Genomic DNA, 23,261 nt, shown 5'->3' on the forward strand with positions numbered 1-23,261 from the left:
GCAGAAAAAGGAGAGGTAAGGTTGGTTTAAGGAAAGTCGTGATTGGGTGAGAATACCCAGAATTACCAATTTCAGTGTCTTCCTTACTGTAACATCCTAGGAACGATGCCAGCCCTTCTTCCAAGTATGTGCGCTGTCGGAGACGCAGCCCTCTGTGGCACGCTTGCGATGTCGTCAGTAAAAACTCTTTAGGATAGTGTCCCATTTTGACTGTATACCAGCGTGCAGGGGTAAGCCCTGGTTGCCAAGGAGGCTGTTCATTTGGATTTTAAAACATTATATTTTCAGTGCTGATAATACAATAGCAGTTTTTCATTACCTTAATTTCTTCTCCTGTTCTACAAAAAGGAAATTTCTGTTGGCACATGCACTACACGATTGTATGAAAATGTTTGTATACTTGTATGTGCTAGTCATGCATACATGAGCACCTAATAAATAATACTGGATCAACATTGAAATAAATCTAGCTGAATTTATTTCAATGTGTGGAGCTGCTTGGCGTGCATTTGGAGTTCTCCATCCAGTAATTTTTAACATCCTAGAAAATCATAATCACTGCATGCATGCATAGTATGCAATCCTCAGGCTGTTTTTTTATATAAAATGAAGTTTATATAACATATGAAAGATGCATATTGAGGGCTCAGGATGAGATCAATTTATCATAAATATATTTATTAATCTCATCTATGACCTTATCATGCATATTTTAGCTGCATCCTCTGGTCCTCAGTTGCTGCTTTCATTAAGACCAATTTCTTACAGCTGCCAAAAGAAATTCTTGAGGCTCTATAGGCACAATCCATGTTAATATCTGCCTAAGTCAATAAAGACTCCTAAACAGCCATTGTAGCTAGAGAGCAACCCCCATTTTATGGGCTGTTAGTTTGTATAGTCAAATAATAAGTTGGACAAGAATGTTGTAGAGAAATTTGTTGCTGGTGAAAGCAGGGGAGAAAGGAAAGGGTTAATAAATCTTGCAGTATACAATAATTTTCAGTTTATGTTTGTTTTCTGGTAGAGCTTGTATGTATACTCTCTTTTTCAATATAGACTTCTCTATTTTCTGTCCAATAGCATCTTTACAGTTCAGTAAACTTTGAATCAGGTCAAACTTCAATTTTCAAATTATAACTTCCCTGAAAAACTGAGCGTGGAAATTACCACTTTTCATCATATTCCAACATATACACTTAGTGCAGATGTATCCGATTCCTCCAAGTTATTTGCTTTGCTCAGAAGGAAAATACGACAAAATCAGGGAAGTGTGAGCACTTCAATATAGGTGACATTTTTAAGGTGACTTCTGATTACCGTAATGAAATATTACTGAAATAGTGTAAAGTCCATGCAGTAATAGTTTGAAATATTTTAAAATGAATTCAACGCACTTTCTTCATTTTGGCAATAACACATTGGGATTTTAGGATGTACGGAGTTTAAGTAAATGTACTACTGCAGTCGTGAAGATAAACTCTCTAGATAGAACAAGGTAAGTTTGTTTATTGTGGCAACTGTTACTCTTCATTGTTATTCTTGATTTTAAAAGCATATCTACAACTTCTTAAGCAGTATGTCTAAAAGATAATCTGGGGAATAAATGATTCTATGAAAAAAGAACTAACAGAAAACTGACAAAGCTATTTTTACCTTACTGTTCAATTGCCTATCCCGCAAAAAGACAGCAAGGGGTAGCTTGAATTTGTGCAATTAGTTGAAGAGACACTTAGTCTTGGCTGTGTCATTGATTTTATAGTAGGTAGTATTCCTGTAACATGTCAAGAAATGCTATGAGAATGTGAAGGTTCTTTATTTTGGTGGATGATGTGAAGTGGGTTGAAGATATTTCTGTATGTTTCCTAGGTGATCCCTGTTGGAACTGCAGCTTTCATTACAGTTAACTATGATTTGTGCTGATGGTAGAGTATTAGCTGTCTCAACAGAGACAAGGAATCACTAATTTAAACATGGTCATAACAAATGTTCTTGTCTTTTCATAAGTAAAAGTGATTTTACTCTAACGTTAGCTGTTGTTTGGCTGCAGGATTTTTCAGAAGCAGGGTTCTTAATTTGGTAATTCTTAGGACTCATTTGCTTGAGTAAACCTGGAAGAAGATGGTTAGCTTCCATTTAGGATGTAGTTTTGCACTTTGAAGATGAGAGACGTTTCACAAAACATCCTTTTAGAGGAAAAAAAAAGGTATATGATTAAATAATCTGTTACTTATAGTCATATTTTCCCTACAGGGCCAGTTCTTCCATGTCATTTCAAAGCTTTTAAAAAAAATAATTAAGTCTTCAGGTATACACTATATTACATATGCCATAATATTCATAACTGTGTAGTATTGTTTCTGATATTTCAGTAACTTAAGTACATTCACACAAGTTATGAAAAAGTAATAGTTTACCACTTCGGTAGAGAATTGTAATTTTCCAGAAAACTTGTATGTTCTCTTTGGAGTTGTGTATTTTTCTGAAGATGTAAATTCTATGAAGGGTACTACTGTTAAGCTAATTTGTATTCAAGTTAACCATTTCTTCAAGCAAGTTGGTATAATATTGGTTGAATTATTGAACTTATTGGCACAGCCCTAGCTTTAACTGTATTTCCAAACGTTCCATGGTCTCACTGTTTGTTCTCATGCATGTTAACATTTAAAACTGTGTTCTGATGGTCTAACTCATTTATATTACATTCTATACTGGATATTATGTGTGTTTGTTTTTAACACTCTAGTACTGGAAAAAATATATTCATTGTACTTAAGTAAACAAGGCTCTGGACTTTCCTGGCTTTTTAAACTCATAATTAGGATGTAAATATTGTCTCTATGTAAATTCTGGTGTGTATTACATATACCTTTTTCCTGCAGACATTGATGATGCTCAAATTCTTCCACGTCCACCTCGAGTCAGACATTTTTCACAGAGTGAGGATGCTCCAAGTGAAGTTTTTGGTGCATTAAATGAGGAACAGCCACTGCCACGAAGTAGCAGCACCTCTGACATCCTGGAACCATTCGCAGTTGAACGAGCCAAAGGTGCAGTTCCTGTCATTGACAGTTCATCCCATCATGCTCCAAGCTTACAGAGTTCCACTGAAACCTCTTCAATGCATAGATCCACTGAAAGCCATATTACTGATACAAATAGCAGAGAGTCCTCCTTGGAAGTTGGGGATAGTATTTATGACCATCTTTGTCATTTAATAGGGCCGGTAGAATTTGCAAACACAACCTTTGAACAAAGCCAATATGTTGACCTTGAAGGTGAAGATGATCTTCTTTCCTCTCTGAGAGAATATCTTAAAGAAAAAGAAGAACTTTGCGGTAACTTTGAGATAGATAAATGTGAGGCTTCTGCTCACGAAGGTGATACATCAGTAAATAGGAATGATAGATTACCACTGGATGGATTAGAAAATAGTGATCAGACTGCTCAATGCACGAATAGCATCACTGTTACAGAAAGAGCTGATAACCCAGAGCTGCACCTAGAACAAAACCAAAGTGGCTTTATAAGTAATATTGCACCTACTCAAGTAGACATTTTTGCAAGAAATGAAGCGCTCGATAAAGCCAGACAGTTAAATATTGATAAACAATATGAAAGCCTGTTTGATCATGGGTCGAGTAGTCCTAACAGCAAAGAAGGGAAGAGATATCTGTACAGGCAAGCAGCCACTGAAGCTGATGTAGATTCAGCTGTGGAAGCAGCATTAGCTGAAAAGCATAGAAGTACCCAATTTAACGAAAAAATAACCAACTCACGTGTTATGCATGCAAAGAAAATTCTTCCTAAAGCACAAGTTAACCCTCAAATGCCTCACATCACAGGTACAAGCAAACTGTCACCAACTAAACGGAGTATATCTGAAACAGTAACTCATAGGGCCAAAATCATGAAAATAACAACTAAAAAAAGAAATAGTGTTCATGTAACTTTTAGACCATCTACAGAATCGGTTCAATTTTACAATCCTCTTGAGAACAAAGAGGCTGCTTGGAAAGCACGACTTCGTAAACTCAGTGGCTTCAGTAGTGGTGGTAGTGGTAGCAGCAACAGCGGTACCAGTACAAGCACCAGCTCATCAGCTGTCATGGAGCTGGTTAGACCCGGAATATATAGACCTCTAGATGCGATCAATGCTGCTTCAGTTGGTAGCAAGCAAATTAAGGAAACTCCAGAAACTCAAGCAGCCATGCTGCAAAAAGAAGGTATTGTAGTTAATCAGTTCCATAATCGTAGTGCATTTAGATCGTCAGGTCAGGAGTCAGCGCAACAGCAGGGTTCCCTGGGTGGTGTTTATAAAACTGTTGTACATGCTCTTTCGAAGCCGAAGGCAAATGTTTCCCCACAGAGGCAGAACAGAGTGCCAGCAGAGGCTCCACTGAGGGATCTGTACAGTCATGTAATGGGCTATTTTGGAAGGAAAGCTGCAGGTGAGCACTAACAGTGTGCAGAGCGCAAAAGGAGAAAGGCAGCACCAGTTTGGCTTAATGCAACTGAAGCAAGCTCTGATAAGCAATCAAAAGGCTTTGGGATGATCACTGCTTTCCCTGTTTGGTTATGCATGCGCCTATAGCCAGCTGATTTTTCTCCCAGCATAAGTTACTTTTACATACTTTAAATTACTAATTTCCCTTTTAAAGATATTTAGTTAAACCTCTTTGCTGCTGAAGACCATCATGTTAGGGAAGAGGAAGAGACAGTAAATGACCTAATAAAGGACAAAACCTTGAGAGTTTTGAATTTTCATCTACCATGCAGAGCCTCAAAATTCAGCCTACCGAATGATTGGCATGTGAAAATGATATCAGAGTGTACTGCTCCCCTGTAACTGTACTTTGTCAGAAGGACCTGGCTATCAACCAGCTACGTTCAACTGACTACATTTCTGGTTCATTTAGTGTGTTTTCTTCCTCCTCCTCTTCCTTCCCCTCTCCTTTTCCTCCTCCAAAACAAAAAAGCCCCTCAAATTTACATTTGGAGGTCAGTTTAGATAACTTTTTAAAAAAGTAAACAAATATGTTACTGGAATGATTTCATTGTGGCAGTTCTCTGTGAATAGTCATAAGGTTTTGTCTGAATCTTTTTCAAAACATTCTGTAGGCCTTTCTGTATGCATTCATCAAAATGGATACAGTTACATCTTGGCAACATCTTTCATTGCTTCTTTTGTCCTTGGAATCATTCATGGATGTTCATGAAGGTCTCATGATAGTCCTGCTAATTATGAGACCTCTCTGGACTGAGCAAATAAGAAAGCTGTCGCTCTAATATCCATTGGCTTAGTTCACATCCTAAATAACCTTAAATGAACAATAAATTAACTTTCAGCAGTAATGTAGGTTTTCTTTTTTTCCCATTGTTATGCTAGCATGATTAACAGAGGTTCTATAATGCATCCTGCATTGAGATGTTAATGCCACCTGAGGGCAGTCTGTGAAAGCATAGCACCATGACAAGTGGGAAGTAGTGTGATTGCCACGTTTATCCAAAAAAAAAACAAACAAAAAAACAAACAAACAAAACAAAAAAACAAACAAACAACAAACAAAAAAATTGTTCTCAGTCATTTCTGTTTCTCTGCAGGATCTTTTCTGACAGAGATATCTATAAACATATTTTATTTAAAATCTGTAATATCTAGCAGAGCCTCAACATGGAGCCATGAGAGAGGACATTGAGGGGAAAATTCTCATAGAGAAAAAAAAAAATGAAAAAAACTTTAAAAGGCTAAGATAATGAAGATAGGTCTAACAGCCACAGCTAAAAATTAAAAGGATAGTTATATCAAAAATATAAAACTGATCCTTGAGTGAGCTTAATTGTTCATCACCATTGACCATCCAGAGACTGAAGTTTCATTCCATATAGTAGCATGCTGTTTTATTACATAAGACTTTTATTTGCACATTTATACTAAATGTATACAGTGCCACATTGACATTTGTCATTATTTTATATTGCAATCTAGTTTTTCCACTACATTGCTTTTCATTAAGAATGCAATGAAGAAGGAGTGCCTGTAGGAATCGTATACAATTGTTAGGATTTATTCCTTAATTTTTTTGTGATATGGAGGAAGAATATGTGCTGTATCCTTAAAGCAAGCATTAACAACTTTAAGTAGTGCTTTACTATAAGCTTTCTTGCTCTTAAAGGTTTTACTGGAAATTGACTAACACCTGCTTAGTGGGAAGAAGTTGTTTTACTAATTCCTACAGTAGAATCTGCTTAAAAAGAGGGAATTCTTAAAATGCATGTTTGGCAATTTTGATTTTTTTTTTTCTATTTATTAGCAGGGCTTCTTTATTTGTTGCCTTTTGTTTTGAAAATGTGTTGATTTGTTCTTTACTATATACAGTTATTCATTTGCTTTTAGCTAATAGAGAGGACATGAGTCAAAAGCTGCACCCTATTGATAGTGATATTGGCAGCAGCAATACAAATGTTCCTGACCTCATGGATGAATTTATAGCTGAGAGACTCCGCAGTGGTAGTGCACTGGTAAGCCTTTAAACTTCCTATATTTCAATATGTAAGTCTGCATGCTTGTGTGAACTAATAAATGACATTATTAAATCACTTTACTACATAGTAAGATGTTATCTTACTCTGTTTTTTATGAATCAGAATATCACTAAATTATTCCTTGGCTTTAAATCATTTTGAAATAGACTTGTGGTATTTTTGCTATTGTGTTTACATTTTTATTAAATTTTAATTGTTCAAACAAGGTAGAAATAACTGTCAGATGAATAGTCTCATTGAATTAAATGGCTTTAATTGCACCTGCAAAGATCTTTGTACACAGGCAGTTCCAGGATAATAGTTTATATGTAAATTTGCAGACCGCAGTGTAATGCTGTATTTATGCAAATACTGGAGTATTGTAGTATGGTACTATTCTCTACAGTTTCAGCCGTGCCAGACGACAAAACTACATTAACATATGTTTTTCCTTTATTTTTTTTCTACTTAAAAGTGTTGAATAATTTCTTGCAGCTTTCTGCTAATAGAACCAACTTTTCATATGCTTTATTCCTATGCTTTTCCAGTAATGTCATGTTGTTCTGATTATCATTCATAATCAAAAATTTCAATCAATTTTAAGTCAAGAATTTCTGGTTACACTTGAATGCTTACCAAATAAGATAAGTGATTTGAAGAGATAAGTGTTTTATTAAGTAGCAAAGAAGGGGGAAATATTCAAAGAAATGCTGCAAATGAAGAACAGCATGGATGATAATTGAAATGTTTTGTTTCAAAGTTGTTCCATTCTTTTTTCTACTCTTAAGGTGTTTGTTTTTTTTAAGGAAAAGAAGGTCATTCTAAGACAAGCTACTGTAGAAAGTTGGGAACAAGTATCTTAGTTGTTGCTAATAAGGGACAGAAGAAGATTCTTCAAGGTGATTGGAGAAATCAGTTTGTTTATCAGCATCTTTGATTATGGAAAGGGAGGACCTATAGAGTTTGTTCAAACGTATGCTTTTTTTCTTTCTTTTTTTTTTTTTGTATTGAAAGTATGTTTATCAAACTTTTTTAAAACTTGCGTTACAAGATAAAAATGCAAACTTGCAGTTAATAATTGTTTACATATTGCAAGTTGGTAAAACAGAAGTCATCAGAGCTGGCCACAGTAAAAGAGAGAAAGAGAAAGGGGTGTTGTTACTTTTCTCACATAGTTGGTCAAGAATTTTGATTGTTAATAGTACAGGTGGAAGAATTGATACTTTCCTCAGGTAGCAAAAAACAGCCAAGGTAAGTTTGAGTAAGTGTTATGAAACTTGCCTGTCATTGATCTTGCAATCTAGCACACAAGAATGGATATTCTGTTTTAAAACGAAGTACCAAGTTACTAAGATTACTTTTAGATTATGGATCTATTGAACACTAAATCCTTGTATTTTGTCAGACTTGTCTTTCTGAATAAATCTCTAATTAGTAGCAAGATGGTGACGGGAAAAGAAGTGACTAGACCTAATGTAAGTCACCTTCAGTCTCTTGGTTTACAATGCATAAACATTTCAAGACATTTCATAAAAGATCATAAATTTCTACATTTATCTTTGCTCCTTCTCAAACAGTCCTACTTTCCACAGTCCTTTCCGCTCCATGAAGAGTGGCTTAAAGAAAAGACTTGAGTAGAATAGCTTACTTTTTTACATGAGCAAATCTGTATGCATTATTTCTTTTATATACTTTTTTTTGCCTTAAGTCAATACTAAGTTTTGGCTTAACCATAAGAAAATTAGATGTGTTTTAGAAAATTCATTTGCGTATAGTGTACATTAAATTTTTGCTTATAGCATCATAGTCTGTAAGCCAGAAATCACCATATTTCTTGAAATCTTTTTTCTGCTTGTGCCTGAAAAAAAGGTTAAGTCTTGTTTAGTAATTTGGAATAATTTGGAGATAATGCACTTCTTTACTATTTTTTTCTAAAGACTTATATAAGTGCAGCTCATTTTAGTCTGAATCATTGTCTTTTAAAATATGTACCCAAACATCTGTTGTGCAAATAAAATCTATATGTATGAAATTGTGTGTGACTACACAGGTTCTTCCCTTTCTGCTCTCTGGGGTTTTAGGAAGTCTTGGCTATGTAGGATGATGACAATTTTTGGTTTAGGTATTTGTCAACTGTTTGTTATATACTGACATTTGCAAATGACATTTGCTTTTTCCATTGTATGTAAATAAGCCATCCAAGGTTGTAAACTACTTTGTCTCTTCAATGTTTAGAATGTGACAAGACGAGGAAGCAGTCCTGGCAGCCTGGAAGTTCCAAAAGACCTTCCTGATGTATTGAACAAACAGAACCAAATGCGTCCTATAGATGACCCAGGCGTGCCATCCGAATGGACATCGCCTGCTAGTGCAGGCAGCAGTGACCTCATCAGTTCAGATAGCCACTCTGACTCGTTCAGTGCTTTTCAGTATGATGGCCGCAAATTTGAAAGCAAGTATACTTTTTCAAAGTAGGAGCATTTTTGGTTGACTGCTTGTGAATTTCCTTTTCCGAGTTTTCTTTTTTAAATTATATGCCAGCAGTCTTCTGTAAAAAGAGCTTATTTTGATTCCCCTCAGATATCACTAGTAAGTTAATGGAGCAAGCAGGATTCTTGAGAGAATCGTTTTTATAGTATATGAATAAAACAGCACTGAAACATTGGTGTACAAAAGCTGAACAGTGCACAGAAGTTAGAAAGCAATATTTAATGTCTTTTCTCTGGAGTGTATCTGCGTTTTACGCACAAAATATAAAAACAAAAGACTGCTTACTTAGAATTTATTTGAATTCTTTTGAAGAATTTAGGTAAAAGATAAAGAAGGCCATCTGGTATTTTTACAGTGGTCTTTTTGTAGCTGTAGATTAATCGAGATACTAAATGTAATATCATAAAATTAGTGTGCTATTGTAGTAACAGTATGCTTTTCATTCATTTCATGCATCTGTTCCCACTCTTACTCATATGAAGAGGTTATTGTAGTTGCTTGGAATTATATTTTCATGTACTACAAAAGGGAGAAATAATGTTTGTATGGCAGAAGTATTTATTGACAAAATTGCAATTCTTATATATATAGATGTTATGTAACTAAGTGATGTTATTTAACTAAATCTGAGCATGATATTTTGTCTTAATTGTTGAAAAAAACATTAGCCAGAATGCCATTTGCTGTAATATTTGTAGTTTGAAGTTAGTACTTTAATGAAAAACGTGGCTATTTCTTTCATTTTACAGATTTTGCATATAAACTTCTTAATGTATGTTTCCATTATTTTTACTTTATTCTCATTTAGGTACACTTACAGCGACTAAGCAGAATACAGGACATGCAATAGGAATGTCTTCTCCAGAAGTTCAGTCACAGTTTTGTGACAGAAATGAGAATGTCCATAATAGCCAATTACTTTCTGCTTTTACATCTTATGTAAATTGTGCAACAGTGTGTTGGAAGCATAGGAGATGTACATACAAGTTTTACATGGAAGATTTTGGAGGTGCTAGGCTTTTGTATTTTATATTAGTGGTATTTTTAAATTGTCAGTTAATACAACACTTTCCTCATACAGATTTCAGCTTTGGCACCGAGGCAGGGACACCAGCTTCCACTGATGTTGATGCAATTTCAGGACAACAACAGAGTGCTGAGGAGCAAGAAGTAGCCAGTCTAACTACACTCCACATAGATTCAGAAACAAGTAGTCTCAATCAGCAACCATTGTCTGCTGAAGCTGCAACTATTACTGGTAAAGTAGTTAAAAAAAAAATCATTTGTTTCAGAATTTTTCCACCCATCCTGAGGAACACAAGGTTCAGGTTCTGTGATGAATCTACATTCTGTATAAAACAGTTCTTGGAATTCAGTTTCTGTTTGATTGCAATGGAACACTAATGTGTGAAATAACAATTGGAAATATTTTGACTTAGCTACATATGTAATCCGTTTCTTGATGCTAAATGTGTTTTAAACCCTTCATGAGAAAATCTATGCAATTACCAGAGAGAAAACGTACCACAAAGTGTAAGCTAGATCTTACCAGTGTCCTTATATTACAAGTTTCCAAATAGCTAGTTTTGATTAAGCTATTTTTCCTTGAAAGCCTGTGCAAGTGCTTTAAAACCAGTGCACAGAAGCCCTATGCGTCTTTTGTGTACACCCATCTTAACCTCTTTCCATATTGTCTGTTGTTAATATGCATAATCTTATTGTAACATGTAAGATCAGCTTCCATTTGTGTAACTTAATTCTTTGCATTTAGGATTTTCCCTGTTTTTTCATAAAAGCCTGCACTGAACCAAACCAGTGTTTCACAACCTCAGTCAAACTTGAGGCTCCGCCAATTTATTTTGCAACTATTTCTTGAGAAAGAGAGAGGATTAACAATTAGATTAACAACCATCAGTTGATGCAGTTAACCCAGATTGAATGGGCTGCTTTCTGAATGAGAGAATCAGAAGTATTTGGAAGAAAGGTCTCTCAACATATTTCATGAATGAGACTTGAAGACATCCATAGTCATTTTTGTGCTCCTTGTTCCATAACCGTTAAGCGCTACCATGCCTATCACAGTCCTGGGAACAAGTACTGATTTGTCTGTGAAAGCTTACACCTACCTACCGTGTCCTGTTCTCTGTGACAAATCAAACTGCATTTTCAGAGATACTGAAAAGACCATCTTTCCTTGCAACTATTTTCATATTCTGAAATTGCCTTTCTGCTGAAAAAGCATGATATTAGCTTTTTCAGTGTTGTTGTTTAGCTTGTTCAGCAGTGATCAGCTTGACTTTTATTCTCTTCACTTTTCTCCTTGCTGTGTGTTTGTTGAGAGTCCTTGCAGAAAATATTTTGTTTGTTTCTGTGTTAATAATTTCATTACTGTTTGGTGTTTTTGTCTAAGTTTGCACTATAATTGTTAAGATTGCAATTAATGATGGAGTTGTCCATTGAGAAAGTTCCGTGGCTGTCTTTTCTTGTTGTTTGGACCACTGTTTTAGAGAGGCAGCTTCTGTGTGTCATTTGTATCAGTTAAATGCAAGGTTTCCTGAGAGCAAGACTTGTGTACTTTTACCGTCTGTCTCTGTCTGACTGTTCCATGCCCCCAACAGTGTTGGAACCCATTGTCTAATTTCTGTTAGTTGATATATTAGAAGAAAACAGAAGGGTTTTTTTGAAATTTAATGAAAAATAGGCAACTGTATAGTGAAAACCACATGTATGAAGAAGAGTCCTATGACAGGGAGACTGCAACGTGAATTCTCTTTATTAGATACCAGAAAATCCATGCAGAAATTCAACTTCAAAGCACACTCATAGGAAACCAATTTTCAGTAGTTCTGCTGCTCAGAAAACTACTTGTTTCTAAACACGTTTGAGGGTTTGGGGAAAGAAAATTTATTCTTGGGATATAGGCATTATTTCATATTCTTCGCAAATGACTGAGTTTGCTACCGACTACAGTTTACTAGTCTCAGAACAAGTCAAACCCATAGTATTCCCTGTCAAATCTGAATCCATGTATGCTGGGGTATCTTACAGTGCTTCTTAGATGACTCCAGTAGTTCAGTAATTTTTCCATAATTGTGTCTGTCCATTCTTTTCCATTATGTGAAGGTCTGTTTCCCTCTTTCCCTCCCTTTTTCTCTCCACACCCCATTGCTTTTTCTCTGGATCTATTTCAGTCCCTCCCCTCTTAGTGAAATGAATGGAGAAGAAGGAAAAGATTTATTTGAACACCTTTAAATGTGTATTTTATATTACCTTTGTGAGTATGTGGAAAACAAGTGATCAGTAATGAGTGGAGAATATAATTTAACAGTTGAGTTAAGCAGTCGTCTGTGTGTGAAGGAGTAGTGGAAAAGGAAAGGCACTACTACAGTTTGTCATTTACAGAAATTAATGACATTCATACATATGTCCATCTCTCCTGCATAGAGGTGTTGATTTAAACATGGTAAAAGTTGCATTACCTTTGTCATTTAAAACAGAAACCTTTGCAGTTTAACAATTTAAGTTCATTTACCACAATTTCTGTTCTGATAACAGTTCACGTTCTGTCAAGTTCTTTAAACAATGTAATTTTCTTCAGAAGAAAGTACATTTGACAGCCCAATAATTTGGGGAAAATACTCTTAAGAGTCTAATTTTTGATTTGCTATCCCTAAAGTCCAATTAAACTTGTTTAGCAGAAGATAGTGCAGAAGAAAAACACAAGTACCAGCTCCCTCCCCCTCTGTAGATGTCTCAGTAGAGATCAAGTAGTTGCCTAGAGAGGTTGCCCAGTGGTGATCATGGAAAGATGCCTTTGCAGCACTGCCAAACTTGTGTTATTCTGTCTTAGAGGAAATAACATTCCTAGCACTATATAGAACATTCCCTCCGTATGGATTTTCTAATCAGCAGATAAACATCAAAGAATATCAGTTCCTGGTATGAGCTTTCTTTTATAAATTAACTTGTATGAATCTATAAACCTGGAAAAATACTTGTTCCAGCAAAATTTCTGCTTAAATAATTTGCTGGAGAGAAATTTAGATGAAGGAATGTGGAGAGAAATTTGACTGATTCAGAGCACTGAAAATGCTGCAGAATAAACGCATTTAAAATGTTTTGGACTTAAAATGGAGCTCTGTTAATCCATTTGACTATCTGATTTTGATGTTCATCTCTCAGCTTTCCTGCATGTAATTTGTTATCTTTTGGAGCACCATTCACAGGGAGATCTGCTTACAGTTTTTATAACTTTTCTTTCCTTTTTTTTCCTTTTTTTTTTTTTTTTTTGGCCAGATTTGGTATATTAAAGTAGTTCAGCTTATTTTAATGCTGTTTAGTCAACATTTTCAGCTCAAGAAAATAGAAAAGGCTTTTAAGGTAACTGTTAAAAATTGCATTTGCAGGCTCTGAAAGTGCTTCTCCAATCCAATCTGCTCTTGGATCCCGATCACAGACACCCTCTCCTGCCACTCTTCATGCAGATCATATTGAGCAGAAGGATCTGCAGCTGGATGAGAAGCTCCACCACTCTGTTTTACAGACGCCAGATGACCTAGGCAGTATCTGGAATAGAAACTATAAACCTTTTTTTTTTTTTTTCTTTTTTTTTTTTCCTTTCCAATGCAATATAGTGAAGTAGCTAGTATCCCATTAGCTGTAGACAATCCTGTACAAGTCTATTTCACCTGCACTTTAAAAAATATTTAATTGCAGTTATTTTCTTTAAAAGCAAACAAAAACATTTTTGAATTTTGTCTTGCATTTCATTGGAACTATATGCAGTAGATTACTGGTCCACACATTAATAATTGTTCTTTTTGGTACGTAGAGTTGTGCCAACTTAACCTGCTATGTGGTCCTCCCATGGACAGTTCTATCATTAATGTACAAGCAATAAGCAAACTTTTTAAGTAATGCTTTAATTTCTTCTTGGAATATCTGTTGTTTTCCCTTTGTTGTTTATAATATATATATATAATTACTTTAGTTATCAAATTCAAGAATATGTTTTGTAATGTAAATACAAAGTTTCCTTTTCTCCCATATTTCATCTAATGGAAACAGAATAGTGTCTGATGCATATTTCAGACCCTTTTCTTTTAAGTAGCCTACTTATGGACTGAAGTGCCATCATTTTGCTTTATACTTTGCAATCTACAATCCAGAAACCATTAGTGTCTCTACCACAGTGGCCCAGATCTTCAAAAGAAGAATCTATGTGATCAGGCTGAATTCAGATTTCATTTTCATTTTGTATGCCTGTGGGAGCTGCAAGATCTTCAGAAGATCTCAGCAGGTTCTGGTGCTGAGGTGTTTTGAAAATAAGTGTGAGAGGGACAGATGGAAAAAATCTGGATACTTGCAGCTTTAAAACTGTGGCTCTTCAGCTGGTTTGGTGTGTTTGTTTAGCCACATCAAGAATGAGCCATTGTAATCTATCATTTTTCTTTGTATGGATGAACTGAAATGAACAGACCTTCCACCTAAAAAGACTGTTCATTCATATAATGTGTAGAGATAATGTGTACCGATCTGTAGAGAGAACTGGTTGAGAGGAAGTCTGCATGGTGCTAGGTTACTGAACATTGCCTCTCAGTCATACAAACTTACCACTTAAGGAACATTAGCCAGAGACAACAGCTTACTCCCATCTTTCTCTTCAATTTGCAAGTAAAATACATGGATAGTAGAATCTAAGGAAAATCAGCTTTCTGTTTTATTGGAAAAAAATATTAAGTTGAAATGTAACTATGCTTGGAGGGAGGCAAGTGGAGTTCTGGAGATTCATTGACTCCAAAAAATTAAGAAACTTCTTATAAAAGTATTGGCCCTGTGAGATCCGTCAGATTAGTATTATGGCTGCAGCAGTGACCTAGATTGTTACTTATGGAATGAATATAAGAAACAGAACAATTCTTTTAGAGAGTTTGAAAGTAGATTTATAGTTAAACATTTTTGAGATGGCTTAATGGGAAAGAAATATCTTGCTCTAAAAGCCTTTTGGTTTTAAGAAAACTGTGTATGTAATAGTTATAGCAGAAATTTCCTTTCTCTGAAGAAGTAGGTCTCATTGTACTTTTTTCTTCATTACAGAAACTAGTGAATTTCCCTCAGAATGTTGCAGTGTAATGGCTGGGGGAACACTTACAGGATGGCATGCAGATGTTGCTACTGTGATGTGGAGGCGGATGCTAGGAATTTTAGGGGATGTCAACAGCATCATGGATCCAGAAATTCATGCCCAGGTTTTTGATTACCTGTGTGAACTGTGGCAGAATCTGGCCAAGGTAAAAGAACTGAACATCTTCCCAAACTGACGTGATTGGTCAGGATTTTCAGAGGGAAAAACCATCACCTTATATATTTCCCTTAAATGTTTTTATCTTTTTGTTTTGTTTTTGATAATTGCAGATAAGAGACAATCTTGGTATTTCAACAGATAATCTAACTTCACCATCTCCACCAGTCTTAATTCCACCACTAAGAATTCTAACACCTTGGCTGTTCAAGGTAAATTTGAGCACCGAGCAGTGAAACAGAAGTAAAAAGTTGTGTAATGTCTGTAATTTAATTTTGTCTTCTATGAATAATAAACATTTTTCTAAAACTGTAGGCAACAATGCTGACTGATAAATACAAACAAGGCAAGCTACATGCTTATAAGCTCATTTGTAAGACAATGAAGCGAAGACAAGATGTATCTCCAAACAGGGATTTTTTAACTCATTTCTACAATATAATGCACTGTGGACTTCTTCATGTTGATCAGGTAAGTTTAATTATGATATTCAAGTTAAAATAAATAGAACTAACAAATTGTTTTGTTGGGAATACTGAATAGATTTTAGCTGAGTAATTTAACTTTGTCTTTAAAAATAGTTATGCGACTGATACTTTTTACAAGCTTTGATAACTGGCCCAAATGTTCTTGGTTATAATCAGGAATGCTTTTTTTTGTAGACCATTTCAAGCAAATAAGAGGGCAGAAAGGGTACTCTTTCTTTTTTTACTGATTGTATGGTATAGATTGAAGCATACAAGAATGAAGGAAGTAGATCTCTCTCATGTCTGCTCTTCTTCTTACTTGCTCCCTGATGCTAGTGGAAAAGTAAACTGTGCTCACTGTATGTCTGGAGTAGTTTATTTCTACAGCAAGTATAGGAACCAGCAAAATGAGACATACTAAGTATATTTAATCGGGGGAGTAGATCTTTATAAGATTTAATATGAAAAAGTCTGAAAATACTGTATGGCTTAAAAACTCTTTTTAGTGTTTAGTAGAGCAGAGGTGTGAAAAAGTTGTTTTTCTGACCTTTGTAGATGAGCACTTGAAGGTACGGGGAGAACAAAGGTTCAAACAGCCCTGTGTGGTTAGCTGGGCTACCCAGGACTATTTTAAAATTATTCCACAGACAGCTATAGATAGGACAGATCTCCTGTCGCTGTCCTCTACTTTACTTTTCTTACTGGATTGAAAATCTTCATATAATGTATTGCCAAAGGGTTCCCTTTTTGCCTAATCTTGGAATGCTTTTTAGTACCAATTATATTTTACACTTTTTCTAATACTTTTGAAGGGAATGTATCATATACGTTATTTTTAAAACTGCTTCACTAAGTCTACAATCACATAATACACTGTGTTGAATAATTATATACCAGGTATGTTATAAGACACTTCATTATAATTCTTTTATGGTTCCATAAAGGATATAGGTAACAGCTTAATACCTTTTCCTTCCTAAATAATACCTATAATACTTATATACCTATTACCTATACACCTATAATATCTATTAATACCTATACACTTCTAAAAGTTATAGTCAGGTGACACTTGTTGGAGGGGATTTAAGCATGTTGTTAAGAAGATATGAGCAACTTGATGTAGTGGGTAGTATCCTTGTCCATGGCAGTGGGGTTGGAACTAGATGATCTCCAAGGTCCCTTCCTATCCAGCCATTCTACGATTCTATATAAGTGGTTATCTCACTATCTCTCCTCTGTAGATATTTAAATGAATTGTTAGTCATCTATTACACTGTTTAAATGTAAATGGATATAAGATGGGACCTGGTGCCAGGCTGGTTCAATAGTGTCCAAAGTTAAATCTATAAAGTTAATCTATAAAGTATACCACAGCTTACTTGTATTAACATGAATATTCATAAGGAATATTGTTAGTGCTTTTTAGTGCTACGCCTTCCTCAGTAATTAGAATTCAGTGTCATAATTGCTCCAGTGAATTTGCATGTTTTTTTACTCTCAAGCTTCAGTAAGTAACTGCCCTTTTTCATTCAGTGTTCATCTTCTTGACATTCTTCTTTTCCTTTTTTCCTTCTTCCTCTTGCAAGGATATTGTCAATACAATCATCAAGCACTGCTCTCCTCAGTTCTTTTCACTTGGTTTGCCTGGTGCCACCATGCTTATCATGGATTTCATTGTGGCAGCAGGAAGAGTGGCAGCTTCTTCTTTTCTCAATGTAAGTGCTCATCAGATCATTCTCATTTATGGGCAAATAGGAAGGATATGAGAGAAAACTGAGCAATATTTTTCCTTGGCCAGGGGATTCATTTGTCTCCAGACATCAGTGTAACAGTTAGCAAATATAGATACTGTCAGTGCTTCACTCTAGAACACTACACATGCAAGTCCTCTACAGAAAATGTAATGCGAGGAATGCAAAAATTACTGTTGAAACAGTAATTTGGGGGTCCTAGGATTTATGACTGCTTTAAAATGTTTTAAAATAAATGTCCATTTAGACTGTAACTTCATTTTAGAAGTATGTATATATGTGTATATAGATATATTTGTCTACTGGATGTGTATGCATATATAGATATATTCCTATATCTAATATACACCTATATATACAGTATATACAAATATATCTATATACGCACTGCAATGACTTTCATACTCTGGCTTAAGAACTCATGTATCTGGTAGTGTTGGCCTTTTCAGATGTCTCTCTGATATTGTTACCTAGGCATCTTCAGCCTTGTATGGTGATACTGATATGATTACCTAGGTTTTGTTGACCGTGCAAGACTGTACTCTCTCAAAGGTCCACAGTACTCCCCTCCAGTTGTCAGCAACTTTTGGCTGTTTCTCAAATCATTCTCCCTTTAAATCACCTGTGAAATTTAGCTTCCCTTAAAACACTATCAAAGCTGACCTTTGTTGTCTTTTACAGCATTATCTGTCACATCCAACAGTCTCATGTCATATCCAGTGTTTTTCCACATCCAGTTCAATTAGCTTAACCTAAGACCCAAGCCTAGTTAGCCGCTCAGTCATTTGTCTGTAGTCCTAACAATTCCTCTACTTCCCTTTGGCCAGCTTGGAAAATGGGAACAGGGAGTGTGTATGAGTAGCAATCCATGGGGCTATGGTCTCAGTTTACTCAGCTCTACAGAATTTGGAGAAGGAGAAAGGAGATAACTTTGCAGAGTTTCAGTCATTGTTCTTTATTAAGGCAGCTAGAAACGTCACCTTCCTGATTGCAGTAAGAATACTCCTCACATTTATTTTTTTCTTTTAGGCACCAAGAGTTGAAGCACAAGTTCTTTTAGGATCTCTTGTCTGTTTTCCCAATTTATATCATGAACTACCAGCTCTTCATCCAAACATTCCGGACATTGCTGTGTCTCAGTTTACAGATGTTAAGGTAGGAAATTAAGTATATGTGGATAGTATTTAACCACCATGTATATTTTTAATATGATGATGTTCCAGGAAATATTAACTACAATTTTAAGATTCAAATTTTTTTTTCACGAGTCATTTCAAATAGATTATAAGGCTTAAGATTACAAAAAATCTTGTAAAACTTTATACTTCTAAATGTACTGACTGTACTGACTCAACTGTCCCTCTTCATTGAGGGGGACAGTTGAGTCAGAATTCTTCCTGCCATCATTCTTAAGGAACTGTAATGATTTCTTCTGCAGATAATTCCAAAAACTATTTTAATTAATATAATTTTTATTGGGAAGAGTATAATTGTTTAATACCTACCTCAAAGTGACCAGTAGATACTTCGTGTAATATTCTTCATGGCTATTCACAGAAGCTAGCTTTAGGGAGATCATTTTTTGTTTGTCTGTTTTGTTTGATTTATTTTCCCCCCCCCATGATACATTAGGAAAATATGTTGGATGAACAGTTAATTAGCAGAAATTAGGACAGTAACCTGTGGAATATTCTTGGGGTAGCACAATAATGGGCATTTGGGACAGATGAGAAGCTTGGAGTAGAAGTAAGCAAACAGTTTGTCTGACCATAAATCTAGAGACTCAGCTAAGCTACATGCCTATGTGTGCTACAATAAAATTCTAATTTCCTAAGACTTCATGTGACCGAGTTATTGGCAAATCAGTGAGTATTTTCATCTTTGTTTTAGGAGCTCATAATTAAAACTGTGTTAAGCTCAGCAAGAGAGGAGCCATCTGGTCCTGCACGGTAGGTCATACAAAAAAGAGCTTCTACATTAATATCTATATATATGGAGAGAGAGATATTTAAAAAATACTGTTTTGAAGAAAATATATTGGAGACTGTAAAGTAAAACTTTGTATGTGTTTTATTCATGTTTTTCTTCATCACTATCAAAACTGTAGTCCACCATGTTAATTCAAACTTGTTTGTAAATAGAGATAATAAAACAAGACATTATGTGTCAAACCAGAGGTTGACAGTAGTCCTTTCTCTGACAGTGGATGATAGAAGAAGGTGTAAATATGAGTCAGAGCGTAAGCTTTATGTTCTCCCATACTAACCTGGTGTTCATCTCAGGAAGTTTCTGCACTAGAGGGGCACTTTTGAGTTTAAGGCCAAGATTATTTATGAAGGAGGTATAGTTATCTTTTATTAGACCACATTATTTGGAAAAACAGAAATAATCAGAGGTACTTGAGCTCTTCTTTACAGTATGGAAGTGAAGTAGAATCACAAAATCACAGAATTGTCTAGGTTGGAAGAGACCTCCCCCAGAAAAAACATTGAGCTGAGCATTAAACTGGGAACAACTGCTGTGATACTTAAAGCCTAAGCACATTCATCAGAGAACTTCAAAGAAGATAGTTACCACTTTTCTTTACTGTTTCTTAAATTACTTAGTGTTTTGTTCCTCCTTCCCAGTCCCCAGAGTTACAGGGTCCTGCATATGGGATTGGAATGCCTACTGTAATGCCTACTAAGGCATATCTGTAATGCCTACTAAGGAAGAGCACACCTTTGTGCCTTGTGTATTTGGATAGTGTCTATATATGTGCTCAATTAATAGATTTTTACTGAAAAAAAAGCAAAATACGAGAAACACATGCCTGAAGAATGTTACAGAAAAATAAATTCATTGCACCTTAAAATGCTTTGCTGTAAAAAAAATAAAAAATAAAAAAAAAAATAAGCATATCACTCTTCGTTCTGCTTTCGAAAAAGGTGTTTTAAAGTCAGATGGTTCAGAACATTACTGCTTATTCTGTGGCAACTTCAGTTTTGGCAGTGTGGCTGGGAAGAGAAAAGTAACATTCTGCATGTCCTTATATCCTGACTGTGAGGGTTTGTATATAGGAACAGGAGGCACTTGTGCATGCCTGGCCTTTCAGAATGCTGAGTGATCCTGCCCCCAGATTGCAGAGTTGGAGCACTGTATGTAATGGCATTAAATGAAGATTAAAAAGGAATAGATTTCCAGTGTCTCTTTGGGATATCTGTGCCCCTTTCCTTCTGGGGGAGGGATGGGTATGTCTTCATTGTGGGGAGAATGATGTTTCCACAGCTCTTGAAGTCTGACAGCCTCACTCTTCAGGGGCAGTTTATCCACTGTCTCTTTGGGGAATCATCTCTCTGATACCATCTGCTTCACAGTAGTACAGAGTTCTCCTGTGTTACAGTTTAGGATATATTCAGGATATGCATTACAGTTCTGCCATATCATCTCGGTGACTAGTTGAGACATAATTGTCTTTATAGTTTCCTAGCAGATAAGTTTCATGGAGCTTAGGTTCATAGCTTTGTATATCTAGCAAATCTGAGTGCTGTTATTGTTACCCAAGTTATGAGTCTCTTCCTTATCTCTTCCACAGAGGCTTAGTGCCCTGTGTTACATTGCATACTTGACCCAACTGAGCTTCAGGGGAGCCAGTTATCTGAAAATGCATTCTACTCTTAGCTCTCCATCTGTAAAGATTAATAACTGTATTAGTCAAATTCTTCTCCTACTGCTGACAGTCTGAAAAAGAAACCTTAGGTTGATCACCTAAGTGTTCATCTCTTCATCTTCTTGTGCTGTTAAGGCTGCGACTGTTCAGTCACACCATTGTAGGCACACAACTACACAGCTTTTCAGAGGCTACTCAAAATAACAATAGCTACCCTGGTGTTCTTAGTAGAAACCTCACAGACTCTTGGATATTTTGCAAATCAGTGTATGATCAGATGTAAAATGATTCTCGGTAGTCTGAAGAAAATTTTGAATTAGTAACATGGACTTAGAACTGCCTGCTCTTCTGTACACTAAAGGTTTGTTTTCTGATTCAGCTTACGCAAACTATGATTATTGTTGTATCTGTGCTTTGCTCTTTCTTTGGTTCAAAAAGTATTGAAACGTGTTGAGGAAACAGCAGAAGCGTAGATTAGGAAGGGACCATGAGCATTTCCTTAAGCTCCTCCTTTTCTGAGACAGAAGTGTATCTAAAACATTTCTGGTAGTAGTTTGCATAAAGCTTTCTGAAAATATCCTCAAAGAGGAAAATTACAAAAATCTTTGACTTCTGATATTTAACTTCTATGGTTAGATAGTTTTTATTACTGGTATATAAGAGAATTGTTTACTGGAAATTAAACTCTTGAGTGCCTAGCTATGTCAGAAGATTTCTTATTGTTTCCTTCCTTAATTGTGATTTAGAGTCAGTGAGCTCTTCCACTTTTCTTTCATATGTAATATTTCCCAAAAACATTTCTCATTTTTGTCACTTTTCTTCTGGACTCCCTCATTCTTGTCTTTATTCTTAAATTGTATTATTTAAATTGGAGGCAGTGTTGCAATTGTGCTTTCAGCAACAGTGTACAAAGCAAGCATCTTATCTACATCCTCATTGTTGCACAGAATTCATTCCACGATGTATTTTTGCAACCTATTAGTAATTTAATGATTCTTTGTAGATTTGAAATGTTTTTTGCACTACACATCTTCATTTCTGTTTCTTTTACTATTCCAGCATATGATTTTCCCTTCCCAGATCTAAATGTTTTGCTGTTCCCATGACTAGCTTTCTTCTTGTTGATTTTTGGATTGCTCTCAAATTTTATACAGATGATTTTGGATTCTGAAGCTGTTTCCAGAATATTTGCAGCCTGTTTCAACTTGTTCACATCTTTACTTTTATTTTTGTAGTCTTTATTTTATCACTCTAGTCACTAGTAGAAGTACTGACTACGGATGGGTCCATAATGAGTTCCTTCGTGGTTGGCTTTTGAAATGACCCACCAATTTGGTTTTATATTATTGGTAATTATCTGAGTGCAGCTCTTCAATCAGTTGCATGCCTCCTATGCTGCTGTGGTTTCCAGTAGGCTGACCTTTCTTTATATGCTTATAAAAATAGTCATGTGGGACTTCTTACATTTGCTGTTTACTCTTTTTCACTAAGCTAAGTAGCCTGTGAAAGGAAGATAATAGTTTGGTTTGATGTGATTTATTCTCAGTAAGTCAACTTTTTCTGTTTTTTTACCACCATATTTTCTTTATTTTCTTTTTCATTTTGCTTGTAGTTTTTTATCTCTTAATATCAAAATTGGATAGATTATAATTGTCCACAGGTAACCTTTCTCTCTTTTCTTAAGATACATGAAGTATTTCCTTTCCAGTTCAAGCATGTGTTTCCAGTTCCATGGAACTGGTTCTCCTTTAGTTTTTTTAAGATAATTACAAATGACTCAGAGGTTGCTTAAGCCTAACATTTCTGTGCAACTTTCATACATGTCTACTTCTTTGAGCCCATCTATCTAAATATACTTTACTTTTACAACTTCCTTCTATATCACTATTTAAAAAGTGATAAATGTTATTTTAAATATTTAATCAAAATATGTACAGTCTCTAGCATTCATTTATTCCTTGTTTATTGCCAGTCTAAAAAAATGTAGATATCTATGAACAAATAACTTTCCCCTCTCCCATCTGTGTCCCAGAAGCTCTAAAGAAATAGGTACAAACTCTCACACTGGGGAGGAAGGA

General features: G+C 35.4%; 1 protein-coding gene across 19 annotated transcripts in view; it reads left to right on the forward strand.

Moving 5' to 3' along the window:
- RALGAPA1 (Ral GTPase activating protein catalytic subunit alpha 1) overlaps positions 1 to 23,261 on the forward strand; it is a 127,546-nt gene that overhangs the window by 41,122 nt on the left and 63,163 nt on the right. For 9 of the 19 annotated variants that reach the window (XR_004751568.1, XR_004751567.1, XM_035328864.1 and 6 more), the window contains 12 exons: positions 2,880 to 4,448; positions 6,395 to 6,519; positions 8,758 to 8,974; positions 9,821 to 10,021; positions 10,094 to 10,270; positions 13,419 to 13,571; positions 15,109 to 15,302; positions 15,427 to 15,525; positions 15,629 to 15,784; positions 17,370 to 17,498; positions 18,564 to 18,689; positions 19,425 to 19,483. Coding sequence is in view for 17 of the 19 variants with exons in the window: in XM_035328864.1 (XP_035184755.1) it covers positions 2,880 to 4,448; positions 6,395 to 6,519; positions 8,758 to 8,974; positions 9,821 to 10,021; positions 10,094 to 10,270; positions 13,419 to 13,571; positions 15,109 to 15,302; positions 15,427 to 15,525; positions 15,629 to 15,784; positions 17,370 to 17,498; positions 18,564 to 18,689; positions 19,425 to 19,483 (3,205 nt within the window). In the remaining 2 variants the exon portion in view is untranslated. The remainder of the gene's footprint in view (positions 1 to 2,879; positions 4,449 to 6,394; positions 6,520 to 8,757; positions 8,975 to 9,820; positions 10,022 to 10,093; positions 10,271 to 13,418; positions 13,572 to 15,108; positions 15,303 to 15,426; positions 15,526 to 15,628; positions 15,785 to 17,369; positions 17,499 to 18,563; positions 18,690 to 19,424; positions 19,484 to 23,261) is intronic. The other 10 variants (XM_035328866.1, XM_035328867.1, XM_035328868.1 and 7 more) reach the window with 5 other exon arrangements.

The sequence above is a fragment of the Oxyura jamaicensis genome, chromosome 5, assembly GCF_011077185.1.
Source record: "Oxyura jamaicensis isolate SHBP4307 breed ruddy duck chromosome 5, BPBGC_Ojam_1.0, whole genome shotgun sequence".
Lineage (NCBI taxonomy): Eukaryota > Metazoa > Chordata > Aves > Anseriformes > Anatidae > Oxyura > Oxyura jamaicensis.